This window comes from Thamnophis elegans, chromosome Z (genome assembly GCF_009769535.1).
Source record: "Thamnophis elegans isolate rThaEle1 chromosome Z, rThaEle1.pri, whole genome shotgun sequence".
Lineage (NCBI taxonomy): Eukaryota > Metazoa > Chordata > Lepidosauria > Squamata > Colubridae > Thamnophis > Thamnophis elegans.
Window position 1 is genome coordinate 93,835,416 of NC_045558.1, and position 24,554 is coordinate 93,859,969.

Genomic DNA, 24,554 nt, shown 5'->3' on the forward strand with positions numbered 1-24,554 from the left:
CATTGTATTCACATTGATGGTTAAAAAAAATCTGCCCTAGTCCAATGTTCTTGTCATATGTTTGATTACCTATAGTCCCAAATTAACCTGGCTTAAAATCATTCACAATGAAGATAATTGATTATGAATGAACAACACTGTCATTCAACCTAATTGAAGGGCATCAGATTTGCAAAAGCTGGCCTTGGATATTTTTTCTCAAAACAAGGGTCATGTTCAGTGAGATTAAATTCTGTGTGTTAAAGGGAAGGACTAACCATAATGTTACGAATAAACCAACTCAAAAGTGGGGATTAGTTCAGGTATCTATTGCCCAGCTTTGCAAATAGATGGTGTGAAAGATAGCTATAATCTAGACAACACTTTGGTTGCTAACATACTGTTTATACAGCTCCTACTCAAAGGAAAGTAAGTTGGCTATGTGTTTAACTAGACTTACTTGGGGGAACTTAAATCAGTTGTGTACACAAAATATATGCCACTCAATAGGATGTGGTTCAACTGAAATTAGAACATGTTCGGCTTCTCCTTATTTTTAGCAGTTTAACTCATGCCATACTGCATATAAATATGTTATAAAATAAAAAACACATAAATTGTAAGTTTTAAAATGTTAGTTTCTTCCTTGAAGTATGCTTTGAAATGTTGCGTAGTTTTAAGTACTGGGTGCTTTGAACTTCAACTTTCACAACAGTCTGACAGCAGGGGCAACAGTGATGCTGGCTAAGGTTGATAGAAGTTAGAATCAGTATATATAAATAACGTGTTAGGGAATTTGTATATTTACCTTAGAATATACCTCTTTGAACTTTGAAGGATTTACTTCTAAGTTTATATGCATTTTGATGGCACCATGAATATATTCTTCAGAAAACAAAGCTGTATATCAAAGCATTGAACACACCACCTATTGTCTAAAATACTTGTTCATTGATACATATTTTACTGCACTGTTTTCATAAAATTTGAAGCTCTGATGGATTACTTATCCAATGCAATTAAAATCATAGATACATCCTTACTTGTGTCTCCCTCTATAACCAAATATTTTTCTTAGATACAATACTTTGGGCAACTCTTATAATTTGATTCAATTGCAGCAAATTCAGATCCAGTCTATATAACTAATATAACTAATTTTACTCTTGGATAATGCACCAGTTCAAATATCCTTATTTTAAAAAATGATCTGAAAGTACAGGGCAGTCTTAGTCCCTGATTTTCATGGGCAATGGTTGAAATGTAATTTATTGATATCTTAATCAGACAACATATAAAAATCTCTACTGAAAATCTAATGCCTGTCATTTAAAACAATATAAGACAGGAAGGACAACAAACTAAGAGACTGCAAGGCAGATTCCTATTCTCTAGTTTTACATTCCTGTTAGTAGACACCCATGCTTCAGAACTAAGATGATAGATAAGAAAAATATAAATCCCTTAAAGGTCTGTACAAGAGACAATGCTGGAAGGGCTGCAGCAACAGTATTTAATGTGCCAGCATTCAATGAGCTATAACCTATACAATAGCAACATCACAGACTGGCACAAGACTAAGACATTATGAAACCATGAGTTGCACATTAACAAGATCTTTTCATTAAAGCATGGGCCTCTGTTAATGCTTGACATATGTTTCAAAAACTCATAAAATTGCAAGGCGGGGGAGGCTTCACACTTCCCATTAAAAAAAAATCTGGGAAAAGACAGCTGGTACTTGCTTAGGAATACTAACTAGCAAGATCTTACTATGCTCAACCAAAACAATGAGGACTTATTCTTCATTTTAGAAGCAAATCCTTTGACTATTCAACCGCAAACCAGAAAGGTAACATGTTTCCCTTCACATCAAGCTGAGATTGATTACAGATGGCCACCCTTGATTCTGAATCTCAACTGAGATTCCTTGAATCCAACTAGCTACTCTGTAGTTAACTTGGGAAGTGAGTCTGAACATTTTAAGTCTAATATTTTGCAACATCATATTCACTTTGTTATGGTGTTTTCAGACTACGGTCAGAGGTATAATTGATCCAAACTTTCTAAGTCTACCCTGAATTTGAATTCAAATGAAAAGATTATGTGCGGATACAAAAGGGGGGGTCACGCACTTTCAAATATCCCCTTCCCAATACTTTTGCTGAAAATAGAACTGTGTAAAGCCGTGGTTCTCAACCTGTGGGACGGGACCCCTTTGGGGGTCAAACGACCCTTTCACAGGGGTCGCCTAAGACTATCAGAAAACATATTTCCGATGGTCTTGGGAACCGAGACACCAATTTTATAGTTGGGGGTCACCACAACATGAGGAACTGTATTAAGGGGTCACGGCATTGGGAAGGTTGAGGACCACTGGTGTAAAGTTCTGTCTTTATAGTTATCTATAGTATTCATTTTCTACTCTCAGGGAATTTTTATGTGAAGAATCATTGAGAAAAGTTGGTTCTATTTGCCCCTTATGCTTTCCCTCTGCTCTGAAGTGGTACAATCAGCTCCCTTCTCCTCCTGTAACAGTAACGTTGCTGTAAAGGACCAGGTAGATTTACAGCACAGGAACAGACCCAGTTCTGGCAAACTTGTAAAGGCTCTATATTAAGAAAAGGAAACCTCAAAAGGCTTGAATATATTCAGTTGTATTAATTTTAAAGGTATAAAAAGTGCTGTTTTCCATCTGAGGAATCCAGGCCTCTGAAAGTCAAGAAATATTTCTTTAAAAAGGACATCACTAGAATTAAGAAATTGCTTTAGTTGTAGGATGCTATCATTTGTGTTGTGATGGGGAAGAGTTTATAAAAGGTTACATATTATTCCATGTGAAAACAAGACTGCAGACACCACGAGAGCCCTTAGATGATGATACAGGAATTAAAGGGTGATCCCCTTTTGCTACCTCCTTGAGTTGGCACCAGTTTTCCCTTTCCATAGTAGCCACCAAAGATAGCTCTCACCTCAATCTTTTTTGAAAGCGAAAGCATCCACATTCCATTCCCAAAGGACAAAAGTTTTCCACCACCAATCTCCCCAACCTCCTCGCCTTTGTTCCCTGCCTTTTCCAGTTTTGCAAATTCAAGGAGGTCAAGGCCAGTTTGGACAGCTTCTATCCCACTGGCACAACCCAGAGTGATGTGGGCTCGGCTGCCTTTTGGGAGGCTGACTGCTGGCTGTAGCACATCCACATCTCCGGGCCATAGAAGCATTTGCTGCTCGCTCAATTCCACACGGGCACCAGCAGTTCTTGGAGTGATGAATAGAGCAGATATGGTCAGGAAAAATGATTTTCCATAAGAAGTCTTCACAACCTGCAAAAGAAATGACTTCTCTTAAGAAAAGCTGGGTATTCAACTCAGATTAACCTGGCCACACCTAACACCTTCAAATCAAGACTCTCTCTCTGGATTCCCACCAGCCCAGCCAGGGATGTAGTTCAAATGTCATTAATGTTCTATATTGGAGAAGGCTGGATTAGGATTGTATGATTTGGATGTTTAAAAAACTATCCAATCTGAGTGGAACAACTGGACCAGAGGTCTAGACTTCAGACTCATGCATCTTCAAGGAACTCCTCTATCAGAATGTGTGGACATATTCATGTAGACATGTGACACCTTCTGGTAGAGAGAAGTTCCCTGAAGATGGACTCCAGCAAAAGGTCAGAAGATTCAACCTCTGATGCCGGTGACAGGCTCAGATTGGATCCTGCAGGATTATTCTGGAATGTGTATATTTGCCTATGAACTATGAAATTCAGAAACATTACCAGCCCCTCATGTTAACTTTATCTAAACATTCCATGCTATTATTTATGTCTAAACTGTCTTTAGATATGGGAAGAGGAGCAGGAGCATAAAATGCATGACTTATAAAATATGAGATAAAAATAAACACTGATGGTCAAAAGAAGTGACACAGTAAAAATGACAACAAATGAACTAAATTAAAATACTTAAGCAAATATTTGATTTGTATCAAATAAGTTATTCTCCCAAATGTACACCTGTGCATAAAATATTCCACACTTGGGATATTCTCATTTCATCATTAGGAGTCTCCCCTCTTGGGCCTCTATGAAAAAAGCCATTTCTCTTTCATAGGGGAGAGATAGCCCTTTCATTGGCTATGCAAGACACTATAATACTGTATGTTGCTGAATAATGGAGTGTTTTTTTAAGTAGGCCATATATAGTGGGTTCACATAATTGGCCAAAATGAAAATCAGTCAGTCACATTTTGGCTGATGAAGTTATAGGTGTGCTACTTAAGTGTTTACTAACACCTTCAGTTGGGCATGAAAACTTTATGGCAAGCAACATAATGCCTTCTAGCTGCATTAGTCAGAATGCTTGCAATACGGAAATACTCAGATTATGCTGCCCCTTAAAAGTATATACCAAAAAGGATAGTTTCAACAGAACAAAGCTACTGTGGTGTAGCAGTTAACATACTGGACTAGATGCAGGAGACATGTTCAGCTCCACTCTTAACAAGGACATTACCATAATTATTTTTGATCAGTCACACTCTTAATCCAACATATCTCACAGAATTATAGGGAAAAGGAAAAGCTACATGGGCGCTCTCAAGTTCCAGAGTGAAAAGAAGGTTATAAATTTAAAATAATTAGGTCCCAAACAATATATGTCCTCCTGTGCACAATCAAAGTTTAAACCAGCGCCCCCCCACAACCTTTTGGGAGCCAGGAACTGGTTTCATGGAGACCAATTTTTCCATGGGGCCGGGGTGGGTGGGTGGCATGGTTTTGCCTCCTGCCTGCATCCTGTACATATTCGTATGGGGTTTCTATCACTTCTACAGCCCAGTTCCTGGCAGATTGTGGCCAAGTGCCAGTCCATAGCCCAGAGGTTGGGGAACCCTGGATTAAACCATCTCTATATAGTGAAACTGCTAAACACAGTTTTCCTTTTCTGGACACCTTTATTCGAGTTCAATCCCATGACCTCTGTAAAATACAAGAATCTGAACAGGGTATCACAATATTATTGCTTGGACTTATTGTATCAATGATATAATGAAAATAAACATCGGATTGCTGTGGGAAATGCCTTTTTCTGGAGCAATAAACAAGTTGGAAACTGTAGAACTTGGACTTTGCTCAGCTGCACCACCCAAACCCCAGATAACACTAAGACTTTTAGCATGTTGTGGCATGAGGATATACTGAGTGCTGCTACCACCCTTGACCCAGCTCTACCCAGGATTCTATCATTTGTGGGCAAAATAAGCCCAGGCAACTGGCATGTCTCTGCTGTTTCAGGCATAAAGCAGCGCTTAAACTGGAAACTGCTTCCACAAAAACTTTCAGGAGCATGTTTTTTTTTTTTTTAATGATGGATTTAGTCAAATCTACAATCTTCCCAAAATAGATTTCTGTCCCAATCTGGACTATCCAAACTGGATCACTTGGCAGATATCTATTCTAGGTTAGAATGGACCACAGCTGAGGAAGTAGGGAATAAGGTGAAAAGTAACTCAACTCCATTGGGTGATAATACTTTGAGGCATATGAATAGATGCTCAAAGAGTTTCTTAAAAGTATGTCTCCCTCTCATTTTCTCATAGCACATACATAGATACCCTGACTAAATTTGATCAAAGAATAGTCACATGTTTTATGTAAATATGTTCAAGGAAGGTTACAGTTAATAAAATCTAAAATTGAAAAAAAATGTCTACATAATAAAATTGATCTATTATAAAATGAATGTTTCTATAATGAGTAATTTAAATACAGGAAATTTTAAAGGAGAGATTCTATAGTACCATGTATAATTATTCTTTATTTCTGGTAATAATTGTTTAGGAAATAATGTGAACTACATTTTTTTCAAGTTTATACCAATTATTATTTTTAAGAAAATTTATCTTACCTAGTGCATTAAATGCTGACAATTTTGCACAGTGCCCGAATGCTGACAATATTAATTTTAAATGGGAGGGGTATTCAGATTCCTTTGAAAATACGCTATTTCTCTCTCTTAAAATAATTCAAAGAGAGTAAGGAAGTTGGACTTTTCCCACATAAAATCAGCTTGAAAAATTACTTTACATGCTATCATGTTTCCATCAGCATAAAAAGAAAAATTCTCACATCTTGCTGTGCATAGTCATCTGCTCCTGGAGCCTTCCCAAAGTCAGTGAATTTAGTTGTGCAGTGCAAAACCCCTGGAGGCCTTTTCACAAAGTAGCTGGTCAGATCAATTTTCAGTTTGGGTTCTTCAGGGGGCTGCCCAACTGTAAAACAACAAAGAGAACAAGCCTCAGTGTTTCAGATTCATAGTTTTCTTTAAATGCACTTTTCCCCCTCACACTATTTTTGCAATATTAGTTTGGTAAGATAGATCATGATACAAGATAAGAAATATTTCCACTTGAGATGAGAACTCTTGCCAAAAATGCCCATGGAGTTTACATATAAAAAAGATACGTAATTTCATTCAACACTACTGAGCATTTTATTCCCCAAGTGGCATAACAATGTCTGCATCCTCCATTTTCTTGCTGTGCGTTTCCTACCTCCCCGTGTAACATTCCCCACACTAGTGCTGGATTATAGGAATTTCAATCCAACATTATCTGGTATGGCAAATTTACCCAACACTACTTGCCTTCCATTAATAGGAAGGAGCTGCTATTTAAAGAACTCTCAGTTCCCATCTTTAGCGACACTCACTACTACCATGATTTGGGGAGGGGGGGGACATGATTCTCTTTAATCTTTAACTGGCTATTAAGCTTAGACCACTGTTAAGCAACTTGGCAACTTCAAGATATATGGAGTACAACTCCCAGAATTCCCCAACCAGCATTCTCTTTGAAAAAAAGCTTTAAAAAACATTAGGCTAAAACCTATTTTTAATTTAGTTTACTTGCTATCTCCCCAACACCTATGGCCTTTTAAACTAATATTGTGGAAACTGACATCAGCCATATAGAAAGAATTTAGAAATGACTTTTGAAATTACTTAGCTTATAAACCTACCAAAATTTGGCATAGGAATATGGTTATATATTTGGTGTAGATTACATTTGATATGTTTAGTTTTGTTAGTTCGGAGCGGGGAGGAATAGGTGATAATATTTTCAAGTCAAATTCCAAGGATGAATAATGATGGAAAATGAGAGCCTTAGAGTAGAATTATGTTACTGCTGATGCAGAAACATTCACAGAAAAGGCACGATTTAGCATTCACAAAGCTCAGCTTTTATAGAAACAAAAAAGTTTTAAAAGTATCTAAACCAGCTTAATCCTCCACAGTTTAAACAAATAAAATGAAGAGGAGAGTGACTTATTAACAGAGACTGCGCACAGGTTTGTATGTTAAATAGCACACAGCTTCTGTGCGGCAGATCAGAAAATTAATCTCTCCTAATATTGGAAATCTCTCTTAAATCTGTTTCAAAAACAAAGTGTTTTTGCTTCTCTATATTAGCCAAAGAACCGTGAAGTACTGGAGAATGAATACCATATGCATAATGAAGGTAATGACATTTAGTCAATTATAGCCTTCTCTAAGCTAGTGCTCTTTAAATATTTTTAAACAGTTTACTCTGATGGTTGGAAGAAATGATGGGAGTATCATCTGTTTTTTGCCTACTACAATGTTGCTTGCATTTATAGTTTGACACAGAAGGAAGGTAAGATATTTCGAGTTGAAGGTAAAGGTTCCCCTCGCACATATGTGCTAGTCATTCCTGACTCCAGGGGATGGTGCTCATCTCAGCTTCAAAGCCGAAGAGTCAGCACTTTCTGAAGACGTCTCTGTGGTCAGGTGGCCAGCATGACTAAATACTGAAGGCTCACGGAATGCTGTTACCTTCCCATCAAAGGTGGTTCCTATTTTTCTACTTCCTTTTTTTACGTGCTTTCAAACTGCTAGGTTGGCAGAAGCTGGGACAAGTAACAGGAGCTCACTCCATTACATGACGCTAGGGATTCGAACCACTGAACTGCTGACCTTTCTGATCGCCAACTTCAGTGTCTTAGCTACTGAGCCACCATGTCCCTTTCAAGTTAGACTTCCCTAATTCAGCTGCCTCTAAATATGCTGTATTATATTAAAAGAAAACTCTGCCCCCCCAGCATAATCTGGTCAGGAAGATGAATTCATTCTGAAGACCAAATCCTTAAAACAGAACTGGCATGGGTGTTATTTAGCAGATCTGCTATATCTACAGGTATATGAGGATCTACTAGCTATACGGCATTAGATCCAAAACTGTAAGCAAGAACAAAGGTTCCTGCAAGTGGAATAGATAAAGAAGGTTGTCACAATGATTTTATGGAGTTCAAAGAACTTGTGGGCAACATCTGGAAGACCAAATTCTAGAGCTTGGAGAACAGTTTGTATTTAGAGATTCTTAGGGATACTAGAATGCAGAAGCATATGCAGAAATGAAAATACATTATGAGTTTTCAGTGCATAGAAACAGATGGCAGTCAAGTAAGGGAATAGAATGACAGTTGGAGGATGAATCCAGAAATTAGGATAGGAATATGCAAGAACTCACAGTATTATTTGGTGCATCATTGGAAAACACATAAAAATCAGCTATTTGTTTTAAAGCAAACAGAATGTTGGGAAGATTGTGCATTTGCTCTTTACCAAAATATTTTTCTAAGAATGATGGTTTTTTAAAAAAAAAATGGTTTATGTGATAGATCTTGCTTTCTCCTTGGAGGTTCATTATCTAGTGACAATTTTGAGAAAGCAGTGTGGAATACAAAAGGAAATCAAAACAATATCCCTAGGTTTCCCAGATTCATCATACAAACTAAAAAATTAGCATGGAATGGTTTTTCTTTTTGCTTCTAAGATGAGGTTTAAGGATGCTTCAGCAAATTATGTTAGAGTGAGCATATTAGCAAAGCCTGAGAAGCATTAAAAGGATTATACATCTAAGTTAGTAGGCAGCCAATTTTCTATAAATAAAAAAGCAGGGAAGGGGGGAAGCACCCACAGTATTTATTGGACTCTTTTTTGAAGGCTTTAATATTAGCAAGCTCATCCAAAAATGCCTGCCCGGTCTTCCTCAAGTGCTCTGAGTTCCTTTTGCTCAAAAACCATCCATAATACAAGGGGAGGAAATCCTTTTCTAAACTGGGCTTCAATTTCTTTAGCTCATCAGCTGAAAGTTTCCATTGATTCTTATCCTTGAGCTGCAAGCAATCCATTTTCCATGAGGTTTTGGGCTCCACAATGATGACTTTGTAGCGGTATTTGTCTGCAATGTCAAAAAGCTGCTCTAACCGCTCCCGTTCGTGGTGGGTGTCATCTACCACCACCACGCTGATGTCACGCTTGCAATAGTCAGCTAGATCCTCATCCACCTTGTTGTAATCATCAGGAATGGCACTCCTGATAGCAGGCTGGATTTTATAGTGATCAACTGAAATGATTTTGCAAGCATTCTTATACTTGTCTTGGATGGCCTGCGCCAAGGTAGATTTTCCACTGCCTGGTAAACCTCGGAGAACAAAAAAAGTTTTTGATTCCAGAATGGTGGTAATCGTTTCATCATCATCCAGAAAGGGGAACTGCAAACTCTCAGGGCGCTCCTTGGGCTGGGAGGACATTTTCTTAAAAAACTTTGGCAGGAACACGTGGCTCTTCCGGGCGAAGCCTTTGTTCTGAAATCAAAAAGGAGAGAGAGAGAGAGGGAAAGAAAGAAAGAATAATTGTGTGATTCTATTGGAACATTCCAGAGAGAGATACCATCATTTCTCCTTAATAATAGGCCACTGTTTTCAATCTCAACTGAAGGGGGGAATTATTATTTTTTTTGTTATTGCTCCTCCTGCTGCTGGTTATTCAGATGAGCACAAATGGCCTAGTGATGGCTTTTAAATAGCACTATTATGTCACAGAAGAGCTCGGTACATTCCAGAAGTAGCAGCCCTTTCAGTCAGCTGTAGCAAAATCCTGGACCTACCTTTCCCAGTCTGGTGCCCTTCAGTTTTCATGACCAGTGTAACTACCTGTCCATTGGCTAGTAGAAGGTTATAAGGTCTGCAGTTCAATTCATATAGCCAACTTGTGCTGTGCTGTGGAAGGTTTGTTGTCTTGTAAGGCTGGAGCTTGCCCAATTCTGTATATACTTCATATGAAGTTCAGCCCTCAACTTACAACAGTTCATTTAGTCATCATTCAAAGTTACAACAGTACTGAAAAAACTGACTTCTGACCATTTTTCATACTTACGACCATTGCAACATCCCCAAGGAACATGTGATCAAAATCCAGACACTTGGCAACTGATTCATATTTATGACAGCTGCACTGTCCCAGGGTCATGTGATCTCTTTTTGCATCTCTCTTTAATCCCGTCTGACAAGCAAAGTCAGTCATAAGTTGAGGACTACATACATACATACGTACATACATATGTATGTATGTATATTTGTTTTCATAAATTTTCATGAGTGTAGGTATGCTGGTCTTGTATTCGGGTCTTTTCCCGTGTAAGATTGAGATTGTCTTAGCAATGTTGGAAACCAGCCCTAGTCAACAAATGAGCCCCACCCACCACCCAGGCAGTTACAACACAAAACAACAACGGACACACAGCCAGCACCAATCAGCACCAATCTACCAATCATGATACAGCCACAGCCAATCAATCCACTTACTGAAACAAAGCCAGCACTCCATACACACATACCAAGATTTATAGAAAGATGGCAGCTCCGACCACCCTTTAAGCCAAAAATACATACATACATACCTTATAAATTTGCCACATTTATTTTCTCCAGTGAGCTCTTTTGTTGCTTATTAAAAAGGAAGTAACTTAGCTACCATCTACCATCTGTACCTCTTGTACAGGTAATTCTTGACTTACGACCATAACTGAGCTCCAAATTTGCTGAGACATTTGTTAAGTAAGTTTTGTCCCATCTTACAATCTTTCTTGCCACAGTTGTTAAGTGAATCACTTTAATAACACAGTTGTTAAGTGAATTTTGCTTCCCCATTGAGTTTGCTTATCAGTGGGTTGTAAAATATTATCACATGACCTCCAGCATACTGCAACCATCATAAATATGGGCCAGTTGCCAGGCATCCAAATTTTGATCACATGACCGTGGAGATGCTTCAATGGTCTTAAGTGTGAAAAACCTTCATAAGTTACTTTTTTTCAGTGCCATTGTAATTTCAGTCATTAAATGAACTGTTTTAGGTCAAAGACTACCTTCTCTGAGCTTCTGAGATGATGCTGGATCAGCAAATAACGTTTAAACTGAACAAAATGCTTAAGAAAGGAAAAGAAACGCAGCAATTATTAGAAGGCCACCACTTTTATTGTATATTGAATTCATTGTCATTTAAAGGAAACAAGTTTATTATTTTTATTAGAAGTATTTTTAAAGTGTATCAAATTCTTAATTTGAGACACTTTATCAGAAAATAATAAAGGGGACAGAAAATACTTTAAAATGAGAACTTTAAAAAGGCTGACAATTAGGGAATGGGAGGAAGGAAGGAAGAAAAAAGAGAGGGAGGAAGGGGGGAGGAGCAAGTGGGAAGGAACATTGGCCACAAATCTCTGAAACTAAAAAATAAATTACAATAAAATCTATGTTATTATCTACTCTGAGTTCCAAACCACAGTGAAGATTATGCTGTTTTGAAGTAGCATATGAAATACTACTGCAATATTATTTAAAAAGCCAACTGTCTGAATTACCATAGTTGTTTTTTTTTTAAAGACAAAACAAAGTAACACTAATGGAAGGGGGAGGAGAAACCACTGCAAGTACAAATTGTTTTGCAATGGAACTGAAATAATGCAAGCTTGTGTTAAAACAGGTGGGAGGAGACGCACACAATGGTACCACACAAGCCTGTCTTAAGAGGAGAACTTGGATTCATTTCCAGGAGAACAATTTGTTCCATTCTGTGCCACATAGGAACACACACACATACCCCACCCCTGCCCTGCCTATCCCACAAATAGGCAATCATGGAGGAACTGATAGCTAGCACTCAGCAGCTTAGTTCTACTCACCCTCGTACAAAATTATAACAAAATTATAATTATATATAATTATATGTGTCATCATTTACTCTGCTTCTCCCCACAAAGACCCATGTCATCATAATCTCTGAACTTAACTTTCTCATTTGAAAGCTGATTTTATAGCTCTTGCCTGAAAAATCTCAAGCTCAATTTATGGGAGATAATATTTCCCTTCGAATCAAAACTCTTACCTTTTGTTGGCATTCAAATTCAATAAGTTCTCAGTTTTAGTGATACTGCCGTTCATTATGCTATTTTTCCTCACCAGATTTGTGGATGTCAACACACACAGTCTCAGTCACAGCCCAGCTGCCTGAAAAAATTCTTTCCATAAGAGTATTCTCAAAGCTGCAGTTCAGTTAGGCTGGATTGGTTTGTAATATTTGGTAAATTTATCTTGCAAGACGAGGATGACATAGTCAAAGGAAAATAAGGAAATAATTGAGGACACCAGCTGATTTAATAAGAGAAGTAGCATTTAGAGGGGGAATAATATGTGGCTTCACATATACAAAAAAACAAGTGTTTCCTTTCATTGAAATGTTATTCTAAATTACTTCTCATAAGTTGTTACAAAACTGCTTTTGTCAGTCTTTTGACATTCATTCTGGATGGTTCCTAGTTGTTGTTTTTTTAATGGAACTATATCTATATGGAGGGAAGTAAGCAGTGGGGTACGCCAAGGTTCCATTTTAGGTCCAGTGCACTCAATATCTTCTTAAATGAATTAGATGAGGGAATAGAAGGGGAATTCCTCAAATTTGCAGATGACAATAAATTGGTAGGAATAACCAATATCCCAAAAAATAGGGTCAAGATCCAGAAGGACCATCACAGACTTGAAAAAGAAATTTAATGTAGAGAAAAGTAAGGTTTTACACTTACACAAGAAAAACCAAATGTGCAGGTACAGATTAGGTGAAATTAGGCTCAATAGAAATAACAGAGAGGGGGGTCTTGGAGTCCTAATTGACAATCACTTAAATATGAGCCAGTAATGTGTAGCAGCAGCCAAAACAGCTAATGCTGTTTAGAGCCGAGGTGGTGCAGTGGTTAAATGCAGCACTGCAGGCTACTTCAGCTGACTGCAGTTCGGCTGTTCAAATCTCACCGGCTCAGGGTTGACTCAGCCTTCCAGCCTTCCGAGGTGGGTAAAATGAGGACCCGGATTGTTGTTGGGGGCAATATGCTGACTCTGTAAACCGCTTAGAGAGGGCTGAAAGCGGTATATAAGTCTAACGGCTATTGCTATTGCTAATGCAATCCTAGATCCGAGGAATAGAATCAAGATCATGTGAAGTACTAGTACTGCTTTATAAAGCCTTAGTAAGACCACCCCTTGAATACTGCATGCAGTTTTGGTCATCATATTATAAAAAAGATGCTGAGATTCTGGAAAGAGTGCAGAACAGAGCAACAAAGATGATTAAAGAGTGGAAGCTAAAACATATGAAGAACGGTTGTAGGAATTGGTTATGTATAGTCTAGTGAAAAAATTAGGGATGACATGATAACAATATTCCAATATTTGAAGAGCTCCCAGAAAGAAGAAGAGATCAACCTATTTTCCAAAGCACCAGCAGGCAAGACAAGAAACAATGGATGGAAACTAATCAAGGAGAGAAGCAACGTGGAATTAAGGAGAAACTTCCTAGCAGTGAGAACAATTAACTAGTGAAACAGCTTGCCTTCAGAAGCTGTGGATGCTCCAACACTGAAGGTTTTTAAGAAGAAATTGGACAGCCAGTTGTCTAGAATAGTATGGGGTCTCCTGCTTAAACCGGATATTGGATTAGAAAATCTCCAAGGTACCTTCAAACTCTGTTATTCTGTTATTCAATATATCCAATCTTTAACAAAACAAATTTATTTAGACACTACATAATTTTCACTGTGGGTGTTTATAATTTTTATTTCAGCTTTATAAATAAGTCCATAACATTTTTATTACCTACATTTTGTTAACCACTGTGATGTAAAAAATAAATATTTTACCAGCTGGTAAAATTCCTCCACTGAATGAATTAAAAATCATTCTCATTCACTATCAGTAAATAAAATTTTACTAGCAGAGTTTACTTCTCAGAAGTCAACTCAACTTATAAAACAAAAAAACTATAAATTCATATCTTTGATCATCTCTCTTGATGCTTAAATAAAGTACAACTACAGTATCCATAAATAATTACAGAAACACCTAGTTTGCCCATTCCAATGTTGTTTCTCCAAATATGTGGTACTTCAAATCCATAATCCTCACAAGCAAGATTATTTTACCAAGGGAATAGAAGACATATCTGGAGAACACCAGATTGAGGGAAGTTGATATAGCTGGTAGCGTAATTAATGTCCAAATTGCAGTATTGACTTTCCACTGGAGAAATACTGAAAGTTAACTCATCTATGATATTGTGAACTATTTGTATTTTACCCATTCACACTTTTCATCTACTATGGACATGGATTAGGCTCAGCTTTTTCAATTTTGTTGTTGGAAAAAAAGATAAATTAATAGATAAATATTTTAAGGTATGATATAATTCCAAGGTGTTTTGTGGAATCTGTTCACTGTGGTATTAAAGTCCTATAAATTAAATTCTAGTCAAAACAACTTCATAAACTATATTGTGTAGGCCCAACTCCTATCACCTTCCTCCCCCAATCATAACAATAAGTGTGTAGCTAGTTGAATGGATTACAAATTTAGTTTCTTTTCTTATCTCTAAACTGGAGAAAACTATTCGTGGTTCAATCCCATCAAAATAAACAATACACTACTTATGATCAATTCAAATATCATTCATTTTAAGATAAATTATCTGAAATAGAATGTCTTTATATTTGATAGTATTTCTTCAAAATATACTGTGATTTGACTGCATTTGCTTAGTACTATACAGAAACATTTTAAGTTACATAGTTACTTTGAATATATGTTGTGCTTCCTTTGTACATTACTGCCTGCATATCAATTCTCCCTCAGTATTTTTTTTCCACAGAATATAAAGGCAGAGAGATGTCATATCGCTCTTGCTCAAAAAATTAGCAGGTTATGAGATAGAATTAAAAATATGGTTTTCATATTATGCAAACTGTCTTTCAGGGTTTTCTAAATAGATATATCCCCTCCTTTGTTTAGCAATTTGTTTTTGTTTTTTAAACAAAATTATATATTTGTATGGAACTGATAACAGCATTTATGGTTGGAGTATGAATGAATACTATAAAATTGGATATAAAGTTTGTCATCTTAGAGAAACTGAGATTAATCAATCTCAGTGGCCAAGGATCGGGGTTCCCACCCTCCATAAACAGGGATTGTAGCCCCAGAGCAAATACTGCAAACTTTGCAAATACGTTTCTTCACAAAATCCAGGTTTTTGTGTAGTAGTTTGAAATTGTATTTATTTACAATCAATGACCCTCAAAATGGTTATAACAGTAAAAAACTACATAAAAGCAAACTTGAATACAATGAGGAAGGTGATAGGAGTTGGGCCTACACAATATAGTTTATGAAGTTGTTTTGACTAGAATTTAATTTATAGGACTTTAATACCACAACATGATTGAACAGCATGGTTTTTTTTTAAATCACTGTAGTCTATGTTTAGACCATCTGCAATCTACCTAGCATACCATGTGAGCTAGCTAAAAAGTTTAATGATAGCAGGTATGCATCTATCAGCTTTAGGGTAAAAGAAGCCCACAATTGAAGAGCCCTGGTGGTGCAGTGGACAGAACTTTGCCCACAACCTGGAGTTTGATCCTGATGGGACTCAAGGTTAATTGAGTCTCCCATTCTTCTGAGGTATGAGGACCCAGATTGTTGGGGGTCATATATGACATTGTAAACTGCCAAGAGAATGCTGTAAAGCACTATGGGGCAGTATATAAGTCTAAGTGCGATTGTTATTGCCTTGGCACTATTATAGGTAGGTATTTTGGTAGAAATGTTGCTGCCATCTTCCAGTGGCTTGAAAAATTACTCCAAAATATTTGAAAGGCAGAACTTCTATTTTGTTAATTCCTATTACCATTAATGTTTATTGCAGTTAGATCTTCTGGAGGAAAACCATAATTTTAGTCTTGAAGCAATTAATTGTAAGAATCCTCCCTGAAGAATTCTTCTAAGGCCTGCAAACTTTTCTTAAGGCTCACTTGTGTAAGAGAGAGAATTGTTGCATTTTTGGCACAAAGCAGCACTACCAAATATATCTGTCTCTGAGCTTAAGGGGGTAAAATCCTCTTTGGGTAAGAATAGAAACCTCTGAATTTACATAAATATTAAACAGTAGGGGAACTAAAATACATCTCAGTTCCACTTCTCAGCAGATTGAAATGTCTTTTAGAAGGCAGCCAACTTTATTGTCCCTCATCTGATTGATTGTGCTTTCATGCAGCATCCTGATTAATGGACATAGCTGTGATCAACAGATATAAGGGGGAACTTCCATCACCATCTATTTCTTGGAATAGAATTGAAGGCAAATTTTAATTTGAAAACAGTGACATAAAAAGTTTTGTACAGACATATATTTTTCTATTAAATGTTACAAAAACATCAACTTTTATTAAAATTAAATTTTTGGCCCATTCTAGATCTGCTCTTGTGTAGTAGCAGATATTAAGAGCAAATGAACACTTAATATTACCCAGACAAAACAGAGAGTATAATCTAATCAGCAGCAAATGCCTAGCCTTAACTAATAAACTGAAAATCTATTACTGTTTATCCTGCTTAATATTACAATCCCCATGGGCTAATTTCACATGTTCTTTGGAAAACTGCTCAAAAATAGCAGATAACATGTGATTCCTAAACAGTCAAGAAGTAAAAATGTTGTTTTAAAATGCTTTTAAAGATATTTTTATCATTTAGTTTCCAACCACAACTTTTAGCTAGGCATGGAAAGTCTGAAAAATAATCTCATGGCCTAAATTTAATTATCTGCTTATTTCTTACATCTAATTAAATATATTTTGTCAATCATTGCAAACTATCATTTGCAATGTGTTGATAAAGATTCTCAGTCATCCAAATAGGGTTGTCTGGAAACCGAGACATGACAAATGGACTTCATTTTTTTTGGTTTTGACTTTTCACTGCTTATCCAAGTACCAGTAGCTCCTCCAGTCTGACTTAAAAAGCTACAGTACTTGGATAAGCAACAAAACATTTCAGAACAAAAAAGGGAAGATTTTGCCATGACTTATTTTCCAGGTATCATCTGCAATTCTGAACAGTTTTGTTTCTTACTATATCATGTGTTAACATACACCATCATATATAACTCCTAATAAAAACACATTGGATAATGCTGCCTGGTATGTGTCTACAGGAGTCTTCTTTCTCTGAATTTTCTTTCAACCACTCAGGTTCCACAAGAACCAGATGTAATTGAAACATTTGATGTATTAAAATTACCCAGTCTCCAAAATAATTTGAGTGTAAACATAACTCAGTGGTTAATACTTCCATTCAATCTCTTGGGCAACATTAATGTAATTAAAATGAAAGGTACCATGAATTATTTAGGGAACTATATATATCTAGACCAACAAAGAGAGGACTTGAAGGGCTCTCAGAGAAGAAAACTAACTCTCCAAAACACCTCAGGGTAGAACAAGAACATGGTTAAAGAGATATCCAACCTGTAACTAGGGAGAAATTTCCTGACAGTGAGAACAATTAATCAGTAAAACCGCTTACCTCCAGATATTGTGGGTGCATGTTTTCAAGAAGAGATTGAACAACCATTTGTATAGAATGATATAGGCCTCCTGCTTGAGTTTGGGGGTGGATTCAAAAACCTTCTAAGTTCCTTTCAACACTGTTATTCCAAGGTACTTTATCCTATGTTATTCTAAAATGAATATCATCCTGGACTAAATATATATTTTAAGACAGATTCCAATGTTATGTATTACTTTATAAGGTTTCCCAACCCTCAGTAGGTGGACCAGCACCGATCCTCAGCATGCCAGAAACGGGGCCACGCAAACAAGCAAAGCCCCATCTGCAGGATACAGGCAGCCCATGAAACTACACCCCACCTCGTCCAAGGAATAACTTCTCTCCATGGAACCGGTCCCTGGTGCCCCAAAGGTTAGGTGTCACTACTTCACAAAGAAAAATTACAGGTAGTCCTTGACTTATGACAATTGAGCTCAACATTTATGACTCTAAGCAAGAGTTTTGCCCCATTTTATGACCTTTCTTACCCAGTTGTCAAGTGAATCATTGCAGTTGTTAAGTTAGTAACACAATTATTAAGTGAATCTGGTTTCCCCGTTGATTTTACTTGCCGGGTCACTAAAAGTGATCTCATGATATCTGGGACACTACAACCCTCATAAACACCAGCCAGTTGCCAAGTGTTCAAATTTTGATCTCATCTATGTCCATGGGGATGATGCAATGTGTGCTGTATGATGTTTTCATATGCGTGAAAAACAGTCTTAAGTCACTATTTTCAGTGTTGTGGTAACTTTAAACAGTCACTAAATGAATGTTTGTAAATCAAGGACTATCTATAATGAGAAAAAAATGAGACCGCCTTCTGCCAATTACCTCCCTTCGTCCCATCAGATCGCATAGAGTAGGCCTCCTCCGAATTCCATCCGCCAGTCAGTGCCGACTAGCGACTACGCGGAGGAGAGCCTTCTCAATTGCAGCTCCGACGCTTTGGAACGATCTCCCCGTGGAGATTCGCACCCTCACCACCGTCCAGACCTTCCGCACAGCCCTCAAGATCTGGCTATCCCGTCAGGCCTGGGGATAAGACCCTAACCTCGCCCCACCCGAATGCTGAATGAATGTTGTGTTTTACTGGTTTATTTTTTTATTCACACATTTTTTTTCTTGTGTTTTGTCTTGCACTCCCTTCCTATTAATTGTAAGCCGCCCTGAGTCCCCTCAGGGAAAAGGGCGGCCTATAAATGTCAAATAAATGACTCTTAAATTTAAAAAAAATGAGAAAAAAATTCAGGCAAGCCAACGCTCCTCAAATATATTTGGATCAAACTGAGGTTTTCTTATGATGAAGCCAGCTTTAACTTATCAACTTTTCAGAACCACAGGGCTTTTATTTTGACTTTGACACTTTTCTGGAATCAAAACTTTTTTTAATATTGTCCTTTTTGACCTATTTAAATAATAAATGTGTAATCCCTCTGAAATGTTGGCAGGTTTTAAGGTCCAGTATATTAAATAGGTCTTTTTTGTTTCTAGTCTTGAAAACTGCTTGACATATTTGTTCTTACCAGATAAGTGGCTATGTTTGGATACAGAATCAGAGAAGAAAATGACCCTGTAAAATAATTTTACTAGAATGCCTGAGCTAACAATAAATAAATCTATTAACTTGTATTATAAAAGTGTTATAGACTTTTAGAAATTATGTTCCAAATATGATTTACCCATAACATCTCATGGCAAAATATACAGATTATTTAGCAGCTTCAGAGTCTTAGATCCTTAAAAGATGGATGACACTAGCAATTTAAATTTAAATTGAATTTTAAAACAGAATGATTAAGATCATTCTATACCTGAAATGTGAATATTAGAATATTCAGTCTTGGAAGCTCAACACGTTCAGTTATTATAACATAAAGTCTACTTCTTTTGATTTAAGAATGAAACAAATTCCATCAGAAAAATAATTTGTGTCTATTGGAACGCTCTAAAGATTAGGAATGTAAAAGATTGATATCAGATTTTTGTGGCAGATTTCTATGAAACTCAAACAATTTGATCTTGTCCAAAAAATAGATTTATTTTTATTTTAAATCATCAAATATATTAATACAGTTTTGGAAAGAAATGAAATAAGCATATATATAAGCTAGCCATACCCTTGTTGGGATTCGAACTTGTGCTATATTACATCTTAGACAAATGTCTTAGCCATTAAGCCACAAGTGAGAGCTAAATAGCTTGAAATAGATCTATACTAGTCTCCCTTTATTTATTATTTATCAGCACAAATATAACACAAAATGTGTAACAAAGGCAACAGTAAAAATATTGGGTTTCTGTCGTGATGGACTCTTGTGGCGAGCCGATTGACAGATAATGGAAGCTGTTAGCTTCCTCCCATAATTGGGGCTTACCAGGGGTTGTGAATATATATATATATATATGTATATATGTATATATGTATATATGTATATATGTATATATGTATATATGTATATATGTATATATGTATATATGTATATATGTATATATGTATATATGTATATATGTATATATGTATATATGTATATATGTATATATGTATATATGTATATATGTATATATATTCCCAAACCATAGAATTTTTTTTTAAGTTCTATTAAGTCTTGGGCTTTGCAAAGCAGGCAATCTTACATAAATGTAAAGAAACTGGTACTAAGTAATGGCTTCAGAATATGAATCTGTTAGTTATTTTTGAAAACTTTTAATATTCTAAAACTAAGAAGTTGAAGAAATGTATTTCCTATTGGTCAGATTTAATAATAAATTTAAGAACAGAATCCCATATTGATACCAAATGGATATTATGTAGATATTTTAGGTATTTTCCTCTTTTATATTTATTTTATAGTTATATGTTAATCACCATAAAAGGCATTTTTAAAATATGCAGTTATTATTGGATTTTCTCCATTGATGTTTCCATTTTGGCATTTTATAAATAAATAAACAAAAAGAATTATCCACCTTAAAATGGTCAATAATCTCTTTCAAAGCTCTTTCCAATTGCAAAAGCAAAAGCAACTGCCTCTTCTGACAACTGGCAATTTTAAACCATTGTGCTGCCTGAATCCATTTATTGCAGTGTTCATTGTGTGTGACCAAAATGCCCTGTATTTTAACTGCAAAATAAAATCAGAGTCTGCCATTGTTGGTTTTCCAACAATTAGAGTTGGGGTTTCACGTAGAATTAATGGAATTCCCCTAAAAAGCTTTCTGACTTTTGACACCAAGAAGTTGCCAAGTTTTTTTTTCTGTTTGCCTGAAGTAAGATAGTGCCAATTAATGTTTTACAAATATAAAATGAAGGATTAATATAAATAGGTTGGTCTTTAAAAAAAACTATGAAAGTTTTGAAAGTAAACATTTTCCTTGCAATGTTTCAAAACCCTGTAGAATCAGGTAGAATGGAATTCCCCTAAAAAGCTTTCTGACTTTTGACACCAAGTAGTTGCCAAGTTTTTTTGTTTGCCTGAAGTAAGATAAGGCCAATTAATGTTTTACAAATATAAAATGAAGGATTAATATAAATAGGTTGGTCTTTAAAAAAAACTATGAAAGTTTTGAAAGTAAGCATTTTCCTTGCAATGTTTCAAAACCCTGTAGGACAGTAAAAGTTTGAGAAGCTTTACAAAGAGGCCTTTCCCTTTTATATCAACCACCTGCTTGTACAGATGGTTAACTGTTTATGTGGGACAGGAAACCAAGATTGTTCAAAATACACACTGGGTGTGCCAACCATGAATAAAGAAGAAGAAAAAGCCTCCATATAAGCAATGTCAACCAAAGTGTGCAGCATCTGTAGCAGTACTCTTCTGCACACCACTTATTCTAAGTACAGAAAATGCACAGACTTGAGACATTAATAATCTATTCTGAATTCCACTGAGGAAGGGAAGAAAATTAGGCATGAGTGCTATATCAGGAAATTAGAGCAGGGCTGATAATAAAATATGTACTGTATTTAGTGTGTATTATAAATTACTTTGTATTTATAAATACAAAAATGAGGGAATGGTTCTAGTAAAAATGGTGTATAAGTGCTACACAATCCATGTCAGTACACACTTCAAAAATTAGCTGAATGAATTTTTGCCAAAACTCCACACATAGACACATCTTTGTAAATTCCTAAGCATTCTTAGTTCTTAAAAAAAACACCTTATAAAATAAAATAAAAATCTTCCATCAATATAAACTGATTTTAATATTTTTCAGAATATGGGCTTCTAAAATGTCCAGCCAGCAGAGCCAGTTTTGAGAATTTGGGGAATTGAAGTCCACTCACCTGGAAGCAGATTGGAGAATGCTTTTGTGGAGTACATTAACTCCAGATTTCATAGCACTCCGGGTTTATAAATCAACTGAAATTGATGAAGCATCATCAACCAACTTAATCTGTTTGAAGCTAACTTATTTTGTGATTACTTAGTCCTCCCCCCCCCCCCGCCAAATTAAGGCTGTATTTTTGCAATATTAAAACACTACAAAAGTTCCATCCTAGATAAAAAATATATTCTTTTGCAAACAGACAAATCACACATAAAGCCTGCCAGCCAGAATATAGAGAGAGTAAAGCAAGGTGTGATCATGGGATTCCCAATGTGGGATTTGGATTTCTTCCTAGACATATACCTGTCCTCAAATTACCTCTCTTTATATTTCCTCCCCTTTAAATTCAGATCAAGTTATGTTCATATTTTCTATCTTCTCCAAGCAGGAAACTGATAAACAGTTACCACTGCTTGTGTGCAGCCAAATGCCATCAGATACATATTGCATGGGAAGAATGGATTATTCCATTTCTTTTTCGGAGGAAGAACCATCCAGATCCAGAGAGTTTCAAAGGGCTGAATAAGACAGGGCACATCCAGGACCTCCCTTGCTTCTACTCACCAGATCAGACCTCAAACTTCTCGTTGCCCTTCCAGTTTAAAACATTTCACCCCTTGTATTATCTCGCACAAATTGCATTCGGGCGAGGACCAGGGCAGGACTGCTTCTTATCTATATTATACTCAATGAATCTCGAGTTCCCCATGCTCTTCATGCCCACTGTTCAACAGATAAAAGAATTTAATAACTCTAAAAAGCAATCCGTCCAGTAATTCATCCTGCAAAAAATGTCTGTGGAGGTGGCGTCTTCCAGTGCAGTGTTTCTCAAGCTTAACAATTTTAACACATATGGACTTCAGCTCTAATTACCCTGCCCAACAATGTGCGAAGTCCACACATTTTAAAGCTGCCAAGGTTGAGAAACACTGCTCCAGGAGTAGCAGAATTCATACCACCCAAACTCACCATGGCAACGCCACCGAGGGGATGGGGCGAGGTACCGGAATCAGGCACTTGGGCAGCTGCAAGACCGCCGGCGGGCTTCTTTGCATTCAGGCGGAGGGAGCGCGCTCGAAGCGATTTTTATAAGGCCAAAGGGGAACGGAAACGGGGGAGCCACGCCCTCCCATCCCCGCCTGGTACAACAGAGACGGGAAGACGAAGCTCTGGGCCTGCTAATCTGCTCCCCCGCCTCCCCCCGCCCCGGGCAGCAAGGGGTGATAGCGCGTTTGTGCCCTGTCCAGCTCCGCGTTTTGTTTATTCTATTGCATTTTTTGAGAGAAATAAAAAAAAATGAGCGGAGGGAAGAGATTTTTCAGTTCTAGGGGAGGACGCAAAAGGAACAAAAATAAGCCCCACTCCTAAGAGCAAAGTATGCTGAGGAAAGCCTTCAGATAGTGGTGATGGGGGGGGGGGGTGTAGGTCACTAAAGAAAAAGGAGGCAAAGTGTGGAGAATTCCCGAAATTTACAAAAAGAAGTGATACAGAAAATGTAAGAATATATATCCACCGGAGTATAAACTCATACAGCCCAACAGAAAATAAACACGCTCAATTGTCAGGAAAAAAATGAAATGGGAGATGAAGAAATGCTTAGAAGTAAAATATCTCAAGGGGTTTTGTTTTGGTTTTTTTTTTGCCTAAAACTGTACAATATACACCAACAAGGTTTCCTTCAGAGGTTTGGGGTTATATTGCTCATAATAGTTGGCCACATGGCTCTTAAAAAAACTCATTTCCTTGCTGGAGCTTTTGCTGCTAAAAGGTAACAAAGTTGCATTACTTAATTTACAAGGATGGAAAACAGATTGGGTACATTATATATAGGAACATAATCACACAATTATCTAGTGGCTAAACAGTCCTGCATTTTCTCCAAATTCTACATGTTCCACATGTGGAACCTGTGACTTCATATTTTCCTGAAAGACAAGTTAAAAATCTTAGCCAACAGATGAAACACCAACTGTTGAATATTATGGCTTAGCTTTTCTAAACCTGAAGACCTCTACTTTCTTACATGGAAATCCCTTTAACTTCAAGGAGGATTTTTTGAGAATGTTGGACTCTTACTGGGACGATCAAATAGAATGCCTATTTGTATATAGACCAGCCTTCTGGACTTGTGGGCTCTGCTGATGAGTGACTTGCAGCTCTCAGAACTTGCTACCTCGCATGGCTGTTGCTGAAATGTCTATAAGGTGCTTTTTCTTTTTTTAGATTTTCCTTGAAGACATTTCTCATCTAAGGAGCTTCTTCAATTTCTGACTGAATGGTGGAGAGTAGAATTATTTATATTCCTCACAGTCATCTGGACTTGAGTTCTAATGACCAGGTGACTGAGAAATATAAATCCTTCCATTCACCATCAGAACTGAAGAAACTTCTTGGATGAGAAGCAAAACCTCTTCAAGGAAAAACAAAGAAAGTCCAATTA

At 36.8% G+C, this 24,554-nt stretch overlaps 1 protein-coding gene across 1 annotated transcript; it reads right to left on the reverse strand.

Moving 5' to 3' along the window:
- Positions 1 to 66: 66 nt before the first annotated feature.
- Positions 67 to 23,216, reverse strand: CNP (2',3'-cyclic nucleotide 3' phosphodiesterase). Its single transcript, XM_032235433.1, has 4 exons — positions 23,084 to 23,216; positions 8,980 to 9,649; positions 6,110 to 6,252; positions 67 to 3,302 (listed from the first exon to the last, which is right to left on the reverse strand). The coding sequence occupies exons 1-4, from the start codon at positions 23,084 to 23,086 to the stop codon at positions 2,850 to 2,852; spliced, it is 1,269 nt and encodes a 422-aa protein (XP_032091324.1). The 5' UTR covers positions 23,087 to 23,216; the 3' UTR covers positions 67 to 2,849.
- Between the last annotated feature and the right edge of the window lie 1,338 nt (positions 23,217 to 24,554).